At 45.0% G+C, this 18,397-nt stretch overlaps 1 protein-coding gene across 2 annotated transcripts in view; it reads left to right on the forward strand.

Annotated features, from left to right (window-relative positions):
- LOC105181819 (beta-1,4-glucuronyltransferase 1) overlaps positions 1–13,435 on the forward strand; it is a 35,929-nt gene extending 22,494 nt beyond the window's left edge. For both annotated transcript variants that reach the window (XM_019840790.2, XM_019840793.2), the window contains exons 2-6: positions 7,990–8,739; positions 9,379–9,759; positions 10,809–11,144; positions 11,676–11,918; positions 12,668–13,435. In XM_019840790.2, coding sequence (XP_019696349.2) covers positions 8,323–8,739; positions 9,379–9,759; positions 10,809–11,144; positions 11,676–11,918; positions 12,668–12,865 — 1,575 coding nt within the window. In that variant the 5' untranslated portion in view covers positions 7,990–8,322 and the 3' untranslated portion in view covers positions 12,866–13,435. The remainder of the gene's footprint in view (positions 1–7,989; positions 8,740–9,378; positions 9,760–10,808; positions 11,145–11,675; positions 11,919–12,667) is intronic.
- Positions 13,436–18,397: the final 4,962 nt, after the last annotated feature.

The raw sequence follows: 18,397 nt of genomic DNA on the forward strand, positions 1-18,397 counted from the left end.
GGAGAAATGCCAATTAATGGATTCCCATCGACCGGCGGCGCAATAAACACATTAATTAATTGCCGGAGATTTACGATTCACACGAGTGCGCCCGGCAGCGGAATAATTGCCAGGATAACGCCGGGGTTCATCGGACCGTACGATCGCGGCGGCCGACGAAATAGCGGAAAATGCAACGTTACATCGCAAATTGCGAGGCGATCGATGATGACACCCGCTGCCGCGCCGCGGTCGACCCGCGCGCGACGCTGACGGTCGTTTCTTCGTCGATTCGCGCTCGATTCCGCGCGACACGGCCGATCGCGAGGGACACCCTTTGTCGACGCGCGGCCGACGAACCCACCGCCGGCATCGAAGCGCGCGCGGCCTCATCAATAAACAAAGCCGGGGAGGTAAGAATATCGATGCAACTTGAACGTTGACACGCACGTGATTCATTGGCTCAATTATCGAACAAACGCGCGCGCGCGTCGCCGCGACAAACAAACAAGTCGCGACGCGCGTCGGCTTGCACGACCGAAGTCGAGTTCCTGACAGGAAACTCTCTCGTTCTCTCCTTCGCTCTCCGCTCGGTAGCGCCAGCATTCGTCCCGATTTCTCCCGGTTCACATTAATTTCGACGTCTTAGCGTCACGCCTTCGTGCGAGACGATAAGACTCGAACGGCCGTATTAAGCGCTAAATGCGCGCGATTATAGTCAACGACATATTTACCCGGGACCGACGTCCCGAAGGGAAATCTCCCGAAGCGACCGTAAATTTTCCGAAATGTCCGTAAATAAAGGCGAACGCAACCGCTTCGCGTTTCTCTTTTTTTCTCTTTTTTCTTTCTCTCTTTCTTACGACCCGTTGCGCCGGCGATATTCCGCCGCGGCGCGATTGACTTTTACGGGCTCGTTACTCGCGCGCCGCGGTCGAATGATCGGTCGATCGTGCTGGGCGCGTCAGGAAGTCGAGAGCATCTTCGACGGCGAGCGTGGGGTGCGCCAGTAAAATCGTCGGATTACGAGAATGTCGCGTGCGAGTCTCGCCTCGTACGTATTACGCGAATTTCGTTCGTTGAGACCGCGACGACCGCCGTCAAGGCGAAACCTTTGAGGCATAGTGGTAAGTATACTTATCACCTACTTATTCTCACATTTCCATGAAATATTTCATATTTGAGGGATTCTTGGGTCGGGTTTTTTGCGTTTTTTAGCTTCTTATATGACATGGGAACATACATGAAAGGTTGAAAAGCGTTTTGCACAAGTTGTCCATTTATTATAAATAAGCAATGTGAAAAATACACATTTTTACAAAAAAGTATAATTTTCGACGAACTACGAATTTTTTGCTCAAAATCAAGATTTGGGGGTTTTTTTGGGTCGCTGATTACGAATCTGAGGTCCAAATTCCAAAATTAATTTTCCAAGATGACGGATTCAAGATGGCGGATCATAGAATTTTTATTAAATTAGCTAAAATTGTACTCTGGGTAGTTTTTGAGCTCGCTGATTACGAATCTGAGGTCCAAATTCTAAAATTTATTTTCCAAGATGGCGGATCGTAAAATTTTTATAAGTGATTAGCTGAAATTGTACTTTGGTTAGCTTTTAAGATCGCTGATTACGAATCACCGATGTCACCGAAATCATCGCGATTTTTCATATTTGTGGCCGCCATCTTGAATTCGCCATCTTGAATTTCGAAAATCTGATAACGGATTCGTCATCAGCGACCCCGGAAACCCCCGTATATAAATTTTCATGTGATTCGGATTTTCTGAAAAATATGTGCCTCAAAGGGTTAAGTGACGATTGGTCACTGTCGCGACTGATGAATTGAATTTCTTTTCCTCCCGTTTTTTCGCTCTCGTTTTGCGCGCCGAGTCCTCATTCGCGCGTGTGTATGTGTGCGCTGATTCGTTTCGCACGTGGAACGTTTGATGTTCCAAGACTTCCGTCGAGACATTATTATCCGGTCGATTGTGTAACGTTGAAGAAAAACGTAACATTGTAAGACGGTAATTGGATCTTCGTGACTATCGACGACGTAGTCGTTAAAATTTCATACTACGATAATGGAGACACTCCGTAAGTTATCGGGTCTATCTCGCTAGTGACACGCATGTCATTTCTATTTATATGGGCGCAAATTACAATCCTCGCGATGTGCGCGACGAATGACGCTGACAACTCGTTTCTTCGTTTTTTTTTGTCATTAATGCAGTCGCATGATTTACAGGAATTTACGAATCGTTAAAAATACATTAGAAATACGCCGAACCGAGCAAACCGAGTCGTCATTCGATCGAACGTTCGGCAATCCAAACAGTGTAATGATCATGTAATGACTAACGAGATAAAACGTAAGATAACAAATTAGAGGAAGAAGATTATGAAACTGTTCGTGTCTTTATAAAATAGATATTAATTAATTTTTTTTTTTTAGAATGGATATTAATTTTCGTTTTGTACATTCAAGTTTCCTGCGAAGTAAGATATTAAATATTAAATTAATACGAAACTTAATTTGACATTAATATTAATTTTACGTAATTGTGCTCCATTTTGTAGATATTTTCATTCGATATCGCGAGTCGCGTCGATTATATTATCGTTGTGGTATTGAATTCAATTTCCGATGTTCCGCGTTTAAGTAAATTTTTATTTATGACTGTGCGAACGACTCACGATATCTCACGGAACGAACACATTCGTCGCGTTATGAAACGCACTCGTTTGATTATCCGAAAAACTCGAGTGCCTCGTTATCGTGTCAGCCAATTATTTCGGACGTGATCGAGACTCTTTCGTAATTTACCGACAATTTCACCGCGCGGTGTGCGCGTTCGCACGGCGATAAACGCGTGCGCCGTTACCGGACACACGGCTGATAAACTGCCATGAAAAGCCGACTGGGGATCGCTTTTTCGCGAAACCTCGTTGTTTTAACCCCTTTAAGCCCGCCATTTATGCGACGCCGGTAAGCTTCCGGTGCCATAGCGACGCTGCGCGAACGCAAAGGCTTAACTTCGCCGACCGGCACGATGCCGACGGGATTGCTGAATATTCGCTCGGGCCCGAAAACGGCGAAACACGCTCGCATGATGGAATATCAATTAAACGCGCCTCTCACGGCCGCGACTTTTGTTGTTTCAAGCGCGACCATTTGGCGCGTCAGAGTGCGAAGAAGTGCGATAAATTCGCGATCGCGTCGCAGTTGACGATTCTCGTTTAGTCACGTTACGTCACGAAAATGTATCAGCGTAAAAGTAATGACATGCAAGAGCGAAAAGTAACTGCGTGAAACGTCATTCGAATCACGCGTCGGTGCACTTTCCGAGGAGGAGGAGGAGGAGGAGGAGGAGGAGGAGCAGGAAGAGCAGTCCTTTCTAATGACAGGCGTTTCTGAATGCTTTATGGTACAGTGCGATTTTCAACGAACGCGGATTTACGCGTCAACTATTTCACGATCTGGTTTTGACGAAAATTGAGTTTCATGGTCACTGGACGCGCGAATGGCGATGATTAACGAGCTGCTCCGACGAGCCGAGCCGCTATCAATTTCGGTCATCCACGCCTACTTCCTGAAGGAAGGGACAGGAAGAGAGCGAGAACGGATGCGCGTGGGTCTTCAAGATCGCGATCGTGATTCGATAAAGCAGGTGGAAGATCGCGTTAGGCTCGCGTACATATGAGTTTCTTTGAGGGATCTCTGATGAAGTGAATGATACGGTATTATCCTCCCGCATTTTTGGGATCCAAGGACTAACGACGCGTGTCCACCTCGCGATTTACACGCACGGAAGATTTGTTTTGCGTATTTAACGTATTTTTAACGTATATTTCGCATAATTCGCGCGTTTTTTCTCTTTCGTTTATAAATGGAATTTTTCACACAATAAATTTAATCTGAGATAATTGTGTATTCAAATATATATTTATGGATATCAATAATCATTTGTACGAATTAACAAGCAGTTTGCTCCTTCACTCCTTCTCGTCCCTTTCTTCTCTACGAGCGTTCGGAAAAAATAAATACGTGCTATCTTTGTCGGGAGTTATTTATAGCTCGATCCAATAATTGCTCGTAATAAAACGCGCAGATGCTTCGATTGATCGGATGTTAACGCCACTGTACGGCGATCATAAAAGTTATGATATTAGAGAGCTGCGTGTGGATAATTCGTTCGAATTACAGTCGAAGCCGCGTAAACTGTCACAAACATGTTTCTCTCGTTTTACTTGCATCTAAGTAAAACAAAGCAGTTTGTAAAATAGAAAGAAAAATATCCTACTGTTGCAATGAAAATCTGATATTTCGAAACGTCACATCGGGACGTTCGTTAGTCCAGATACGATCGGAATTTCCATTTAATCTCAGCCGCGGTGAGTCCGGCTTATTATTCGCCTGTCGATAGAATTTATTACGCGGATTTATTATTCATACGGTGAGCAGACATCTCATTAGCCAGGCAACCTCCTTTATCATCGACAAACAAATATGCGGTTTTAATCGAGTGTGAAATAAGCAATCAGCGTTCGTCTTTCCATCCGAATTCTTTGGACTCAGATGATTAGCCGATTGTTTCTCTTTTTTTCTGCCGTTAACGAATCCTCATTGAAATAACCTCAATACTTTCTAACAATCTATAACCACAAATCTGTAATTTTGGATTGTCCGATTGAATGACAGGCGTTTGACGTAACAATCGCTGTAATGATGAACAATAGAAAGTATTTTGTCGATTGAAAAAATGGCAGTATTGCGAAAGTCGTCGTGCGTCTCTTTGTGCTCTCACGGTCGCGAGGCCTTTCCTATCTGTTATAATTACTTTCCGTTTTATCCAGTCGAGATTAATCTAATTCCGTGTTGAAACGATAAATGATATAAAATCGTAAATATCCACGCGGTTTTACCCGGAGATGTTATCGTAATTCACCCGGGGGAACGAATCGGCTGAAAACGCGGCTCTTGATAAGTCAATATGTCTAAAGTTACACGTGTAACAAAAAGAAATCTCCTCCCCTCCCCCTCTCCCGGAGTCACCACGCGAGCCCGTTACTCTCGATCCTAACCCCGTGGCGCGCGCTCGAGACTTGGTTAAAGTTTAAGCCAATCGCGAAGTAATAACAATCCGTTATCACGAGACGCTGGCGAATGCGGGGCACGTTTTTCAGGAGATTACACGACGACGACACGGCGCGGCGCGGCGACGGTCGAGCCGCGTGTTGATTCCGTGTTTTAAAAATAGCGGGCGGCGTCCGCGTTGCCAAGAGCGATCAAAGAACCTTTACGCCACCGGCCGAGCGGCCGGCAGGCGGCTTGTCGTTGATGAGTTTCGTCGGGCGATCGATAGGCGAACGGATGACTGGGTCTTTGAAGCGAGAGAAAGAGAGTCGATAATTAAAAGCCGTCGTCTCTCGCCGGCGAATGAAAGAGCGATGGTGGCCCTTTGACGAAATTGGGCCTCGTGGGATTTTATATTCCTCGCTGCCGCGCGCGAGCGCGCTCCTTCGTTTCGCGATTCCCCGCTAACTACTCGATAGCCGTCGAACGCTCGCTCGTTAACGAGCACGTGCGTTATCACGGCCATCAAATTGCAACAGCCGGGCCTCTTACCGCGAGGCCGGACGAGATTGGAAATCACCGTAGCTGCGCTACGCACGGTGCTGCTAGCTAAGAGCTTGAGCAAAACTGCGTAACAGCATTTCTGTTTCTGTTTTTCCTCTCCTTTCCCCCTTACCTCTCGCGTTATTGCAAAATTTGTTGTGCGGTATCGTGCAGCAGCGTGCGAATGTATTGGAATGTATTAGACGACGATGTATCGTCGACGGTATCTACTACTGTGATCAAAAAGTATCCGAACTTTATCTTTAAAAATCAAACTTACAATGCAATCATGAAAATTCTTATAGTCTCCTTCAAAGTAGTTCTCATTGCTTGCAACGCACATATGCCAGCGTTTGATCCAATCCTGGAAACAACGCTCATATGCGGCAGATGGTGTATGGCCTTCGATTCACGCAGCGATTTTTCTTTAATGCCCTCAATCGATTCGAAATGCTGTCCGCGAAATGTTTTTTTCAGTAGGGGGGACAGGAGAAAATTTTGGAGAAAATTCAGGTTTTTTCGGAATCAAGCGCGATGCGATCCGTTTCATGTCCATTATTGTGCATTACATTGGACGAAATGTGCTGGTACGATCCAAATGATATTCCAACTTCATCTGCTATCTCTCGCACAGTCAATCGACAATTTTGGAGCAGCAATTCTTTCACTTTCTCAATGTGAGCGTCACCCGTTGACGTTGATTTCGTTGACGTCTTTCAGAGCGTGGGTCGTCTTCAGCGAATTCTCGTCCTTCTTGAAACTTCTCAAACCACTCGACGTACTTGTTTTCGATAAGCAGTCATCGCCATAAGCTTTTTGCAACATTTTGAATGCATTTGTGAATGAAATTTCGTTCGCACCACAAAATTTCAAACAAATCCTTTGCTCCATATTTTTCGACATTGTAAAAATCGCCGTGCATAACAATTTTCACTGACATAAACAACTGCCACTTTCAAACGACTTTTGAAGGAACGTCATGATTTTTTCACCAAATGTGAAGGACATTTGTACCAACTTGAGAAAGCAAACGGATTTAATTTACAGTTTATCCGCGATTTTTAAAAAATAAAGTTCGGATACTTTTTGATCACAGTAGTATTGTATCATCACCAACGGCAATCACGGTGATATCACGCTTCCTCGGCACTCTTTTTTTTGACGCATTATTAATTTAGTAATAATTTCGATATTGTTGTTCGATGCTTTGATCTTATTTGAATTATAATTATAATAAAAATAACCCATAATTATAACCCAATAAAAATAACCGGTCGATAACGGTCATTAATTCACCGTGTGTGTGTGTGTGTGTGTGCGTCAGCCATTATTTGTTTAACAAAACTATATAAATATTCCAAGTTGAGCGGGCAATAATGTACGGCTCGATGCACAAACACGCCTTTGTACGCGTCTTTCTTCAGCTATGAATGGAATGAAGATAAGATTCATCGCTATTGACAACAGTCACGCGTCTCGGACCCCGTGGTTTGTCGAAAAGTTTGTCGTCGATGGTAACTTCTTCCTAATTTCACCATTAAAGTAGCCGTTGCCGCGCACGACGAGCAAGGATCGCGTGCCGTAGATTATTCCCGCGACCCGGGATATTATTGAAATGGTTTCTCCGCGGAGAGCGTGCCTCTAAAAGTCTCTCTCGCTTGATCTGGAAATACTGCCGTTGGACAGTCGACGACTCGCGAGTTCGGCGCGGCAACTTTCGTCGCTGGTCTCTTCTTCGCGGTACCGTTGAATTCCTCGCTCGATGATGCAAGATCGACCACGAAAAAACCGACGGCTCCGGTCTTTGCCTCTTATTAGTCATTTTCGACGGTTAGTGGCTCTCTCTCTCTCTCTCTTTCCCTCTGTCTCGTCGCTTGTTCCCTCTCGCTTTCACTCGGCCGACGTTGCTAAACATCGGATCGTGATCCCATGAAGAAGAGAACCATCGCGGCGAATCGCCGTTACCCAATTCAAACCGGCGCGTCGCTCGATGATAATGTCGCGCGATGATGATGAGCTGGCTGGCTGACCGGCGGCTCGACTCGGTTTGCATCGACGAGAGCGGAGGGCCCGTCATAAATGCCTGCTCACGTGAACGAGGAAGAAGCCGCGGGATAAGGGGAAAGTCGTGTCGGGTCTCTCGTCGAGTCGTTAAACTAGATCGCCAGCGATGCGCCGTGAGATAAACGAGACCGCGATCCGGCACGAGATACGAGAGAGAGAGAGAGAGAGAGAGAGAGAGAGAGAGAGAGAGAGAAAGAGAAAGACTATCTCTGAAGAGCGAAGTGCATAGTGTCGAGTCTTATCTCGACGAGAGGATACGCGACACTCGACCCTAACAAGCCGTATCAACCTGTCGTAATCCGGGTCCCTTTCCCTACGCTCGTTCCAGGTGCGTGCACTCAAGTTCCAGTCGACAGCGGCCTCCGCAACAGTCATGAGCAGGTCCTGATCGCGGACAGCCGTGGGCCGCGACAGGCTGGATGCGCGGCGGTCAACGACTAAGAGGATCACGAGGAGCCGGACGACGCTTAGCGAGACCAACCGCAACAGCGACCGCGACGTCATTGACGTTCGGCAGGGATCGCTCACACGTCGCGCGAGGATCTCGTGAGGATCGAACGAGGACGAAGGACGATCTTCCTTCATCGCCTCCTGTTCGCATCCTGCGGCCATCTCTCCACGCCATCAGTCGCGACAGAACGGACCCAGAGGAGGCTGTAGGATGAGCATCTTAGCCATCGCCCGCAGGAACTGGGCGCTGCGCCTGTCGGTGGTGCTGAATGTGTGTGTGCTGCTGTACGTGTGCGCTAACATCGGCTCCTCCGGGCCGTGGATCGAGGAACCGCCGACCAACTGGGCGGCGCCGCTCCAATCGGAGACCTACGGCGGCGCCATCGACCTCGTAAACGGCACTCAGAAGGGCGCCGCGTCCTCGTCAGCAGCTTCCGCCGCGTCTGTGGGCGCCGTCAAGGATGCCGCGACATCCAGGACGAACGGCGCCGCCGCCGCCGCCGCCGCCGCCGCCGCCTCTGTCGTCGCCGCCACCGGTCCCCTCAGGAGCAAGCTCCTCGTCACTACGACGCCCAACGGGGCCAAGGTCGAGGCTTTCGACAAGTCGGAGCACTCGCATAACCAGACGGTACGCTCTCTCCCCTTGCCGCCTTTCTTCTTATCATTCATCTTCCCTTTGATCCTTTGCTACGCTTCGACGCTTTCGGACAATTCTGCTGGACCGTAAGGATGAAAATCAAATTAAGGGAACATTGTAGCTGCTGCTCTCGTAGCACGAGAAATTCAAACTTGCACTCGAGCGTTTTAATCACTTTTTATTGGCCTCTCTGAAGAGACAGCTGCCGAGGATAGAAGGTAACATTCTTCGCAAAGAATGAAGTGTATAATTTTTTTTCCAATACCGAAGTGACTCTCTTTCTTTCAAGAGAGAGCGAGAGAGAGAGAGAGAGAGAGAGAGAGAGAGAGAGAGAGAGAGAAGCGAAATAAAAATGGACTGCACAATGCACAAAAGTTCCACGCAGAATTCCAGCGACTCGTTAACTCCAAAAAGCTGACGGTTATTTTCGTTATCTCAAGAGACGATCGCGCGCCGATTATCCTTGTGCCTTTCACGTTCACAATGATCAATATAGCCGTTCAACTGCCGAAGTTAGTGCGATTTTCTTCGAGAGCGCGTAGAAGAATTGAGGCTTCGTGGGCGATCGTTCGCTGCAGACGATAATTTCCTCGTTTGAGCGGCGGTTAAACGGCCGCTTTCTCGTCTTAGGTGAGGAACGGCATGACGGTCGCGCGGCCCGCGGCGATGAGCCTGAAGGAGGCCGTTCCCTGCAACGAGAAGTCAACCGAGCCGAGGCGGGCGCAGCGGGGCGACTACTGGGTGCTCTATAATTACGTGCCGATGAGCATGGCGTTGAGATGCTGGGAGAGCGTGACGTACACCACGCACGCCGACTACACGTTCCTGGACAATCTGGAGCCGCTGCTGGAGCGCTGGCGGGCGCCGATATCGATCGCCATGCACGCGCCCGGCACCGACTTCCCGGCGACCCTCGACGCCATCAGGTACTCGAGAAATTGCGGCAGCCCGTTGGTCTCGCAGCTGGTAACCTTCCACGTCTTCTTCAGCAGCAAACACGTGCCAAAAGCGGTGAGCGGACGATTTGATCCTTCGTCCAAGTATCGTCTATTGTCTCGAGTTCCACCAAAACCAAGTGTACACCTGGCTCCTCTCTGACTTTGAGCATCGCCAATTATGTCGTGTCACTGTGATGAAAAAAAAAATATACATATCCTTTTTTTCATTCCTGTCAATTTTCCCCGTAGTTGCTGGAGTTCCGTTGTGCACATCCCCGCGCACTTTCCCGAGACCTGGAAACGTTTCGTACGTAAGAGCCTGCGGCACTTCGCAAGTGTCCCGCTGTGATGCGCTTAATGGCGTCTGGAGAACCAACGAGGAGAGGACGTCGTTACGTCGCACCGAGCGCGCGACATCCAAATCTAGCGGAATTACTTTCAGGATTTTGTACTTGTCGATCGCCTGGCACGTGAATCATATTAATCGTCGTTACGTCCACCGGAGGGGGGATACGACGGATTAATGATAGATCCGACCGCCGCGGCGTGCGAACGTCGTTACGTTGCGGCATAGGCGGGGTGGGTGCTCCGTCCCGGTAATTTGTTTCTCGAGCGATGCGTGCGTAAATCCACCTTATGCATATGCAGCTCGTCGCTTGGCACGCGAACGGTATTTAGACCGTATACCCGCCTTGCTGCTGTTGTAGCGACCGTGTGTGTATCCTCGTCAGGCTGATACGCGTCGTAACGAGCACTTGGCCGTGGCGGATACGTGTATCACCGCGTATTCTGCTTCCGCGAGAAATCCACGCGGTTTCCGCTCCGACCGATTTCGCTCCTCGCGATGCTGAAGAGGGGAAACCGCGCATGGGCATCTGCTAATCACGAACGTCGGTCTTTCCTCCTCATCCTTCTTCGTGTGTTCTCCTCCTTTCCTCTTTTCTTTTTTAAGTGCGTTTAAATTTATTGAGAATTTATTTGATTAATTTATTTTATTATGATCTACTGATTTCTTATGATTAATTCAATTCTTATGATTAACTAACAATATTGATACTGGTATATTGACAAATTTGACTTGTCTCCGCTCCGCTACAAAACGCGCCTGCAATCCTGTCGTAGGTACCGCCATCGGAGCAGATCGTGTCCGACACGTACAACTGCTCGCTCGGGCCGCCGTGGGTGAACGTCAGCCTCTCGAAGATGTATAAGAACGACAAGAAGCTGCTGTACCCGGTGAACGTGGGCCGCAACGTAGCGCGAGAGTCCGCGCCCACTTTCTACGTGTTCCCCAGCGACATCGAGCTGTACCCCAGCCCGAATCTGCCCGCCAAGTTCCTGGAGATGATTCGCAGGAGGGATCAGCCGGCTCTCTACAAGCCGAATCCCAAGGTCTTCGTGCTGCCCATCTTCGAAGTGGACGGCAAGAGCCTGCCGCCCAACAATAAAACTCACCTGGTACGTCCGACGTGCTATTTGCATGCGCTCGGCGTGCGTGTCTATCAGTGATGGCAATTAAGCACGTGCGAAAGAGAGCACGACTAGGACGGGAGACGACGCGCGGCACACACGACTGCGCGTTGACAGTGTAGACCGAGGATCGACGAATCAATGGTACTTCCTTTGACCGTGGACCTTGATACGCGGAATTAGCGACGCTATTGTCCGACGGTCGCGTACTGCGCGCACGGCGACCGCGACACATGGCACATGGCTCGACGCATGGCACAATGCACCTTTTGTCACATCACATTCAGAACTGGAGCGCCGTGAACAAAGAGCGATTGTAATCTGGATGAGTGCGTGCGTGATACTAATTGTCGGTTATTTCTTTTACCACTTTCCGCCGATACGCGCAGGACACGCCAGGAGTCGGAAACGGCAAGCCATTGTTTACGACACGCTCGGTTTTTATTGCGTAATCACGTTCGGAGCAACTCTGTTTACTCTCCGTCATCGTGTGCGTCTAAAGCTCACGTGGTCTCGCAGGTGCAGATGCTGAAGACCGGCACCGCTATACCTTTCCACAAGAAATTGTGCTCCGGCTGCCACAACGTGCCGAAGAGCAAAGAGTGGCAGGAAGCGGCTGAGACGGAGGATCTGCACGTGTTCCACATCGGCAAGAGGACCGGTAGCTTCGTACACTGGGAGCCGATCTTCATCGGGACCAATAACGATCCTCTTTACGACGAGAGACTCAGTTGGGAGGGGAAGAGTGACAAGATGACACAGGTGAGTTTATCTCTAACTGTCTAAACTATTCAGCACGACGAGTGTAGACTAATCGGATTTAACAATCGCTCGCAGCAAGCGAACTTGCTTCTGCTGAGATAAATCAGCTCTACACACGCAGGATCATCGCGGTATAATGTATTATTTATGAACGTATACAAATGTAGATAAATATTGCATTATTTATATTGTACAAGTATAATATAATATATAGAGGAGAGAAGGTGGTATATATGTGTGTATATATATATATATACATATATACACATATATATATATATACACATATATGCACATATATATATATATATATTGCGTGACTCTTGTAAATACTTGTGGAATCATTAGATTAGTGGCCCGCCGCATAATGCAGTGGCGCTGATATAACACAAAACACAGTCGGCTGAGTCATTTTCTGCAACACATTTTTACTTTCGAGCATCTCGTGACGTTCTCAAGGTATATTTTAGCATTTGATTATACATGCTTTCTCATTCTTCTTAAACTCGGACGAATATATTTCCGCTTGAATTTTTGGTCCGTTATTCAACATTTTACACGGCTGTATATAATTCGAGTTACGCAAAGTTCAACAATAATATTATGACTCTACTGATGATCTACGAAATTTTTAATAAAATCAATTTTTTTTTTCTTTTTAGAGGAGGGGCATATTACCATCTCCTGTTCCTCTTCGACATTATGCACATATTATACGTTGTAATAAATGTTTTATCGCTTGCCGACAGGGCTACGCGCTTTGTGTTCTCGACTACGACTTTCTCATCTTGGACAACGCGTTTCTGGTGCACCGGCCGGGCATTAAGATCTTCAAGAAAGATCCTCATCGCGACTTGCTTACCGCCAAGACGAACGCGCTTATTAAGAAAATCATCATACCGGAGCTGAAGGTGCTATACGGCACGCGCAAGGGCTGCGCGGTGTAGCCCGTGGAGTCGCGGGCACGACGGCGTGTGCTCTACAAGTGCCCGTCTGTACGATGGAATCACTTGCGGCCCTCCTTGTCGTCCACGTCGTCGAGGCTCGTCGTCGCACGGCGACAGATCGCCCGAGATCGCGACGAACCGCGAAATCGTGTTCGCGTTCGCTCCTTGAGGGTCCCTCGCGCGAAGCAGGGCCCGAGGAATGTCCGTTGCGATTAATAAGACTCTTAAATAGTTTTGTGAACTCTTCCGTGTCGACACTCAACGGTGCAGACGAACGAATTAATGCACACAAATATTCACATTGAGCTCCCGAGCAACTGACCTGTCGTGCTCCCGCGATAAAAGCACGTTTCATCATTATTGTCAACGTCATCGTCATCATCGTCGTCGTTATCATCGTTATCACGAAGCGACTCAGCATTTACAGTGTTACTCGGTGGTTGGTGTACGAAGAACATTGAGACAAAGGTGAGGTGAGGGGCAGGAAAAGACGAAGGTAATGCAAGAGAAGTTGTGACGTATGGCGCGACGCTCAAATCATCTCGGCGATAATTCTCCTAACTTTCATAAGAAGAAGCAGAAAAAGAGAAGAACGTAGCGTGTAAAAGAATCGTATCACTTATTTTTCACGCGACAGATATATATACCGTCTAGCGCAACTGTATATAATGATAAAAACGGTGCCTCATATACATCAATACGTCTACAGGATTACTGTGCTTTCAGTGAAAGTTGTCACGAATGACGGTGCGAGTTCCGACGCGACTTCTTCGTGAATCGTGACCATTGTTATGTCCGCGGCGTTTCTTATGTATCGAGAAATCCAGAATGTTTTAAGCAACACTGCAGCTCGATGCGTTCGCACATGCGTCATCGAAGCAAATTACACAATGCCATCTATTTATCGGTGGCAAATGAACATATGAAAAAGATGAAATTTTGAATAATGAAGTAATTTACAATTTGCGATTAAACATTTTGTATTTTAAATAATTTCTTCCAATACATATTTTTTTTTATATTTTTAACTAGGAAATTTATTTGTTTGGAATTTATTATTGCTTTGTCTTTCTTTCTTATCCAAAATTGATTATCTTTTTCAAGACATAACCAATGTTATGAAAATATTTTTAATCTTTAAGATCATAATTCCTGCGCATATAAAAACATCTTCAATAATCGTGAATGTTCTACACGCGAGTTTTTAGTACACGATATATTTTTTTAATATTTTTCACTCAATGTCATTCGAGATATCGCTTTAAGACATTGTTGACTATTCTCAACCGAATTGAGTATTATTGCTGAATTGAATATCATTACGTCTAGGTGAATAAAATGTAATAGATGGAAACTAAAAAATTCAGAATCGTTCATCGTAATTACCTTACACACTAATATCGTATTACACCCACCAACACGACGAATAAACTTTTCTTCTACGTCTACAGATCTCGTCGACCTGTGAAACAACTTAGCGCGCGCGGAATTATTCACGAACGAAGGAAAAAGAGATCACCGTCCAAGAGACTGAGGGATGTTTGATATAAATTTTCTAAGGCGCTCCTCACACAGACTTAATCGACATAATTTATCGATTACCTAACATTGCAATAGCATAACGTAACGTCACATTTTCGGACTCCGCCCGACTATACGGTGTTTCGATTCGAACGTATACCGAATAGCCGCGAACACAGATTTTTTCGCGAACAAGAAACTAAACACGAAACAGTGAGACGCCATCGGGGATCGGATTACAAGCAATTCGTTCAGTCGATGCAGCTTTCGTGATTGCACTTGTAATAAGAAGAAGCCTCGCGAGCAATGTCGCATACGCTGGAAAACAAGGAAAGTCTTATCTTATAGATACAATTCGTCTTGTATTGTACCAAGCACGATCGCTCGATGATCATTGAGGTGCGGCGATCGAGCACGGAAAAATGTAGTGTTTTCTAATCTTAAATACTCTGATGTAACGTATTATCGTCTGTCTACGGCGTTATTGTATTCGCACGCAGGCGCCTGTTTAACGTAACGTGTATTAATCGTATTTAAAAGTAACACGTTCTACACGAAAGATTCTCTCGTGTAACGTAAATTTTCGCTTGAGGGAGTAGCGCGGTTTAAAGGAAGGATAAAAGTGTGAAAGAAAGACGGGAAAAGAAAAACAGAGATCGTGCACGAAACCGCGTATTCCGAAGATCGGCGCGTGATATATATATTGACGTTTTTCACAAGTAATTATTCGGAATTACTAGAGGTAATAATTCTTTTTCAGCAATGTCGTGCTGCAAAAATTTAAAATAAGAATTATTAATGCTGCCTTGTAACGGGTCTGATTCGTTCGTTTTTTAACAAAAATCTCAATCAACGATCTCCCGCTTTTTTCTGAGCGGCGGAATTACACACACGTCGCATCGCGATAAGATACATACACACCCCTACATGTGTACACGTATCCTTATCCGTGGCATGGCAAGATCGACACGGCAGAGAAACGACGTTTACTGTATATAATATAAGCGCATGATATATGAATACCGTATACTTTTCTATCACCACCCCGAGTAATATGACCAGGGAATGTACATGTAATTATTAAGACTCGCGCGAGAATAGTTGGGTCAGTATGTAACGATATAAAACGGTATAATTCCGAGAGCGATCAGTGTTAAGGCAACCTCGACCGGGACAGAGTGCTGACTCATTTTTTTGTGATAATATTAGGGCACAAAGTAATTAATATTCCTGTAATCGCGCTTCTTGTCCGCTGCTGAGGAATCCTTGAAGCCGATTAATCGTATGATTTCTCGCGTACACACCGTGAACACTATTGTTTTCACCGAGGATATTAATTAACGAGGTTCTTACGATATAGGCAATATATTTGAGTATAAAACAGATATGTGTGTGTGTATGTATTATGATTCACGTTGTTAAGTTTATGACTGTAAGAAGTCTTTTGTCACACCTTATTACCGCGTTTCTTTTACTTGCCGGAAAACTACTAAAGAGCTGATTAATATTCTCGGTAGTATACTATGCATATATATGTGTGTGTGTGTGTGTGTGTGTGTGTGCGTGTGTGCGTGCGTGCGTGTGCGTGCGTGCGTGTGTGTGTGTGTGTGTGTGTGTGTGTGTGTGTGTGTGTGTGTGTGTGCATATGGCTTAGATTTTCTCTTTTGTTTTACGTATCGCGCCGGTAAAACATTTTCTGTGGAATATACAGAACTCGTTTAATAGGTTTCTTTCTCCTCGTCTTTTTTTTTGTTTTTTTTTTAATTTACCAGAGCTATGCAACCACGTGTGTGTGTGTGTGTGTGTGTGTGTGTGTGTCGTCGCTCGCATATATAAAGTATAATATGTATTCTGTGCCTTATATATATCGTCTCTGTCTCCTCGCGTGCGTGCGTACGTGCATGTGCCAAAATGCGCGTGTACATTTACGGAAAGCTATGAGTGAACAAACAGAGAGACAAGCTGAAAGCTGACTCAATTATATATAATTACGACGTACGTGTGTCGAGATTGACTTATAATTGTAGCAAGATTTTTATATCTATTCCGGAAAGAGAGAGAGAGAGAGAGAGAAAGTGTGTCTTTTTTTGTTGTAACAAAAAGGTGTAAATGTTGCATGCAGAATGCCGCGATTTGTTCGCGTTCGTCGTTTCTTTTTTCCTCCTTTTATATAGAGTAATATAATGAATAGAATGAGAAAAGAGAGATACACACCGTTACATTACGCTCACGTAATAGCGTAACGCAAATGTTGTGGCGCTGAGTTTGTCTTTCCTGACTGAGCATTTTCATGCAACAAGTACGAGACTGTGAGAGAACTACCAGAAGTCAACTATCTGAAGAGATCGTTTTTTTTTTTTTTTTTTTTTTTTCTAAGAATAGGATAAAGAGAGAGAAGAATCAGTTTTTTGTGCGCGATACTTGTAATTAGTGTAAATACGTGTGATTGTAGGTAAGAAATATATCACATCGGCTATTTCATCTTCAACAAAATATGTTATTACGTATTCGTAGTCTACTCTTGAGGCGCGTCTGCAAATTTGCCGATCGGAATAAAAAAAAAAAAAAGAAAAATCTGCCGCATTGTCCTCGTTTGCGTTTGTAACAATATTTGGGAAAGAGAGAGAGAGAGAGAGAGAGAGAGAGAGAGAGAGAGAGAGAGAGAGAGAGAGAGAGAGAGAGAGAGAGAGAGAGAGGGAGAGAGAAAAAGATGCATAAGTGAATGACCCGACGACAGGAGAGCATTTTACATGTATCTTTGCCAGAAAATAATAACAACATGATAAAAATAAAGTTGCAAATTTGCGTATACAGGGTGTTAAAAAATAAAGTTCCAGGCGCTTACAGAGTAGATAATACTCATTATACTGAATAAAAAGTGCTTAACAATCATAAGTCGAGAAATCAACCCTTTTGGAGTTATGAACTTTTTCGATCCTGGTACTTGCAAGTTGTTTGTAGTCTGGAGCTCTTTCTTTTTTAATATCTTGTATACGCGCGGAATCCAAGATCTACAACGATCTTCTACAGCACAAAAAAACACATAATACAATAATAATAAAAGCTATTGATGATATGTTACGATATATATTTCGCCTCTTATCGTGCGACTTGATGAAATTTTCATTTCTGTTGCGATCATTAATGAAGCGACAGCTTTATGCAAATTTACGCGATAAGTAATACCGAGGTGTACATATTTGTAAGAGAAACGAAAAACTCAATCACTTGTTCCAAAGTGTGTACATATACGAAATTGTATTTTTTCAAGTAAAGAAACGGGCGAGAGAGATTGATTTAACATTTCCGGAGTCGTAAAGAGATCCATAAGAGCAGGCTGCAAAGCGCAAAAATACATTACAAACGGAATCGAGACAACGATCATTTTAGCTTAATTTTGTTTCTCGAGCTTTACCAAATTGTTTTCAAGAACAAGTGTCTTTTTGTCTCTCTATTCGTAGAAGATATATCAAAGTTGATACGAAAACTACACTACGCGTAACGTGTATTACATTACATTTAATTTGTGCGGAAAATTAAATGCAATACAGTGTAATTATGGCATAACATATAATTAAAATGACAAATGAGAAAACTGTAAAAGAAAACCGTATTTACATTTGAAATGTTGTAACAATTAAAATGGCGAAGGACTCTATCGGTCGAGGACAAGATAAACGGCCAATCATCAAACGACAAGAATTTTGTTTTTCTTTATTATAACATAAAATTTGATGGACTGAAAGCATAATAAACTACATGAGAGCGGAATAATTGTGAAGGATGCGGATAAAGCTATTTTAATAATCTCCGAAATTCTCTTTTTGTGTAATTGGCGTTTATGCATTTATGCTTAGAGCATATGACAGCGATGGTCGGTGCGTGACTACATACCGTATGTTCCAGCGTCGTGCCTAGATAAATAAATTAATTTATCAGCTAAATAAACCAAGTATTTCCTCATTTTTCTGTTTTAAAAGATAAGGAAAGAAAAATATAAATTTATCTTTG

This window comes from Harpegnathos saltator, unplaced genomic scaffold (assembly GCF_003227715.2).
Source record: "Harpegnathos saltator strain DR-91 unplaced genomic scaffold, Hsal_v8.6 scaffold219, whole genome shotgun sequence".
Taxonomy (NCBI): Eukaryota; Metazoa; Arthropoda; class Insecta; order Hymenoptera; family Formicidae; genus Harpegnathos; species Harpegnathos saltator.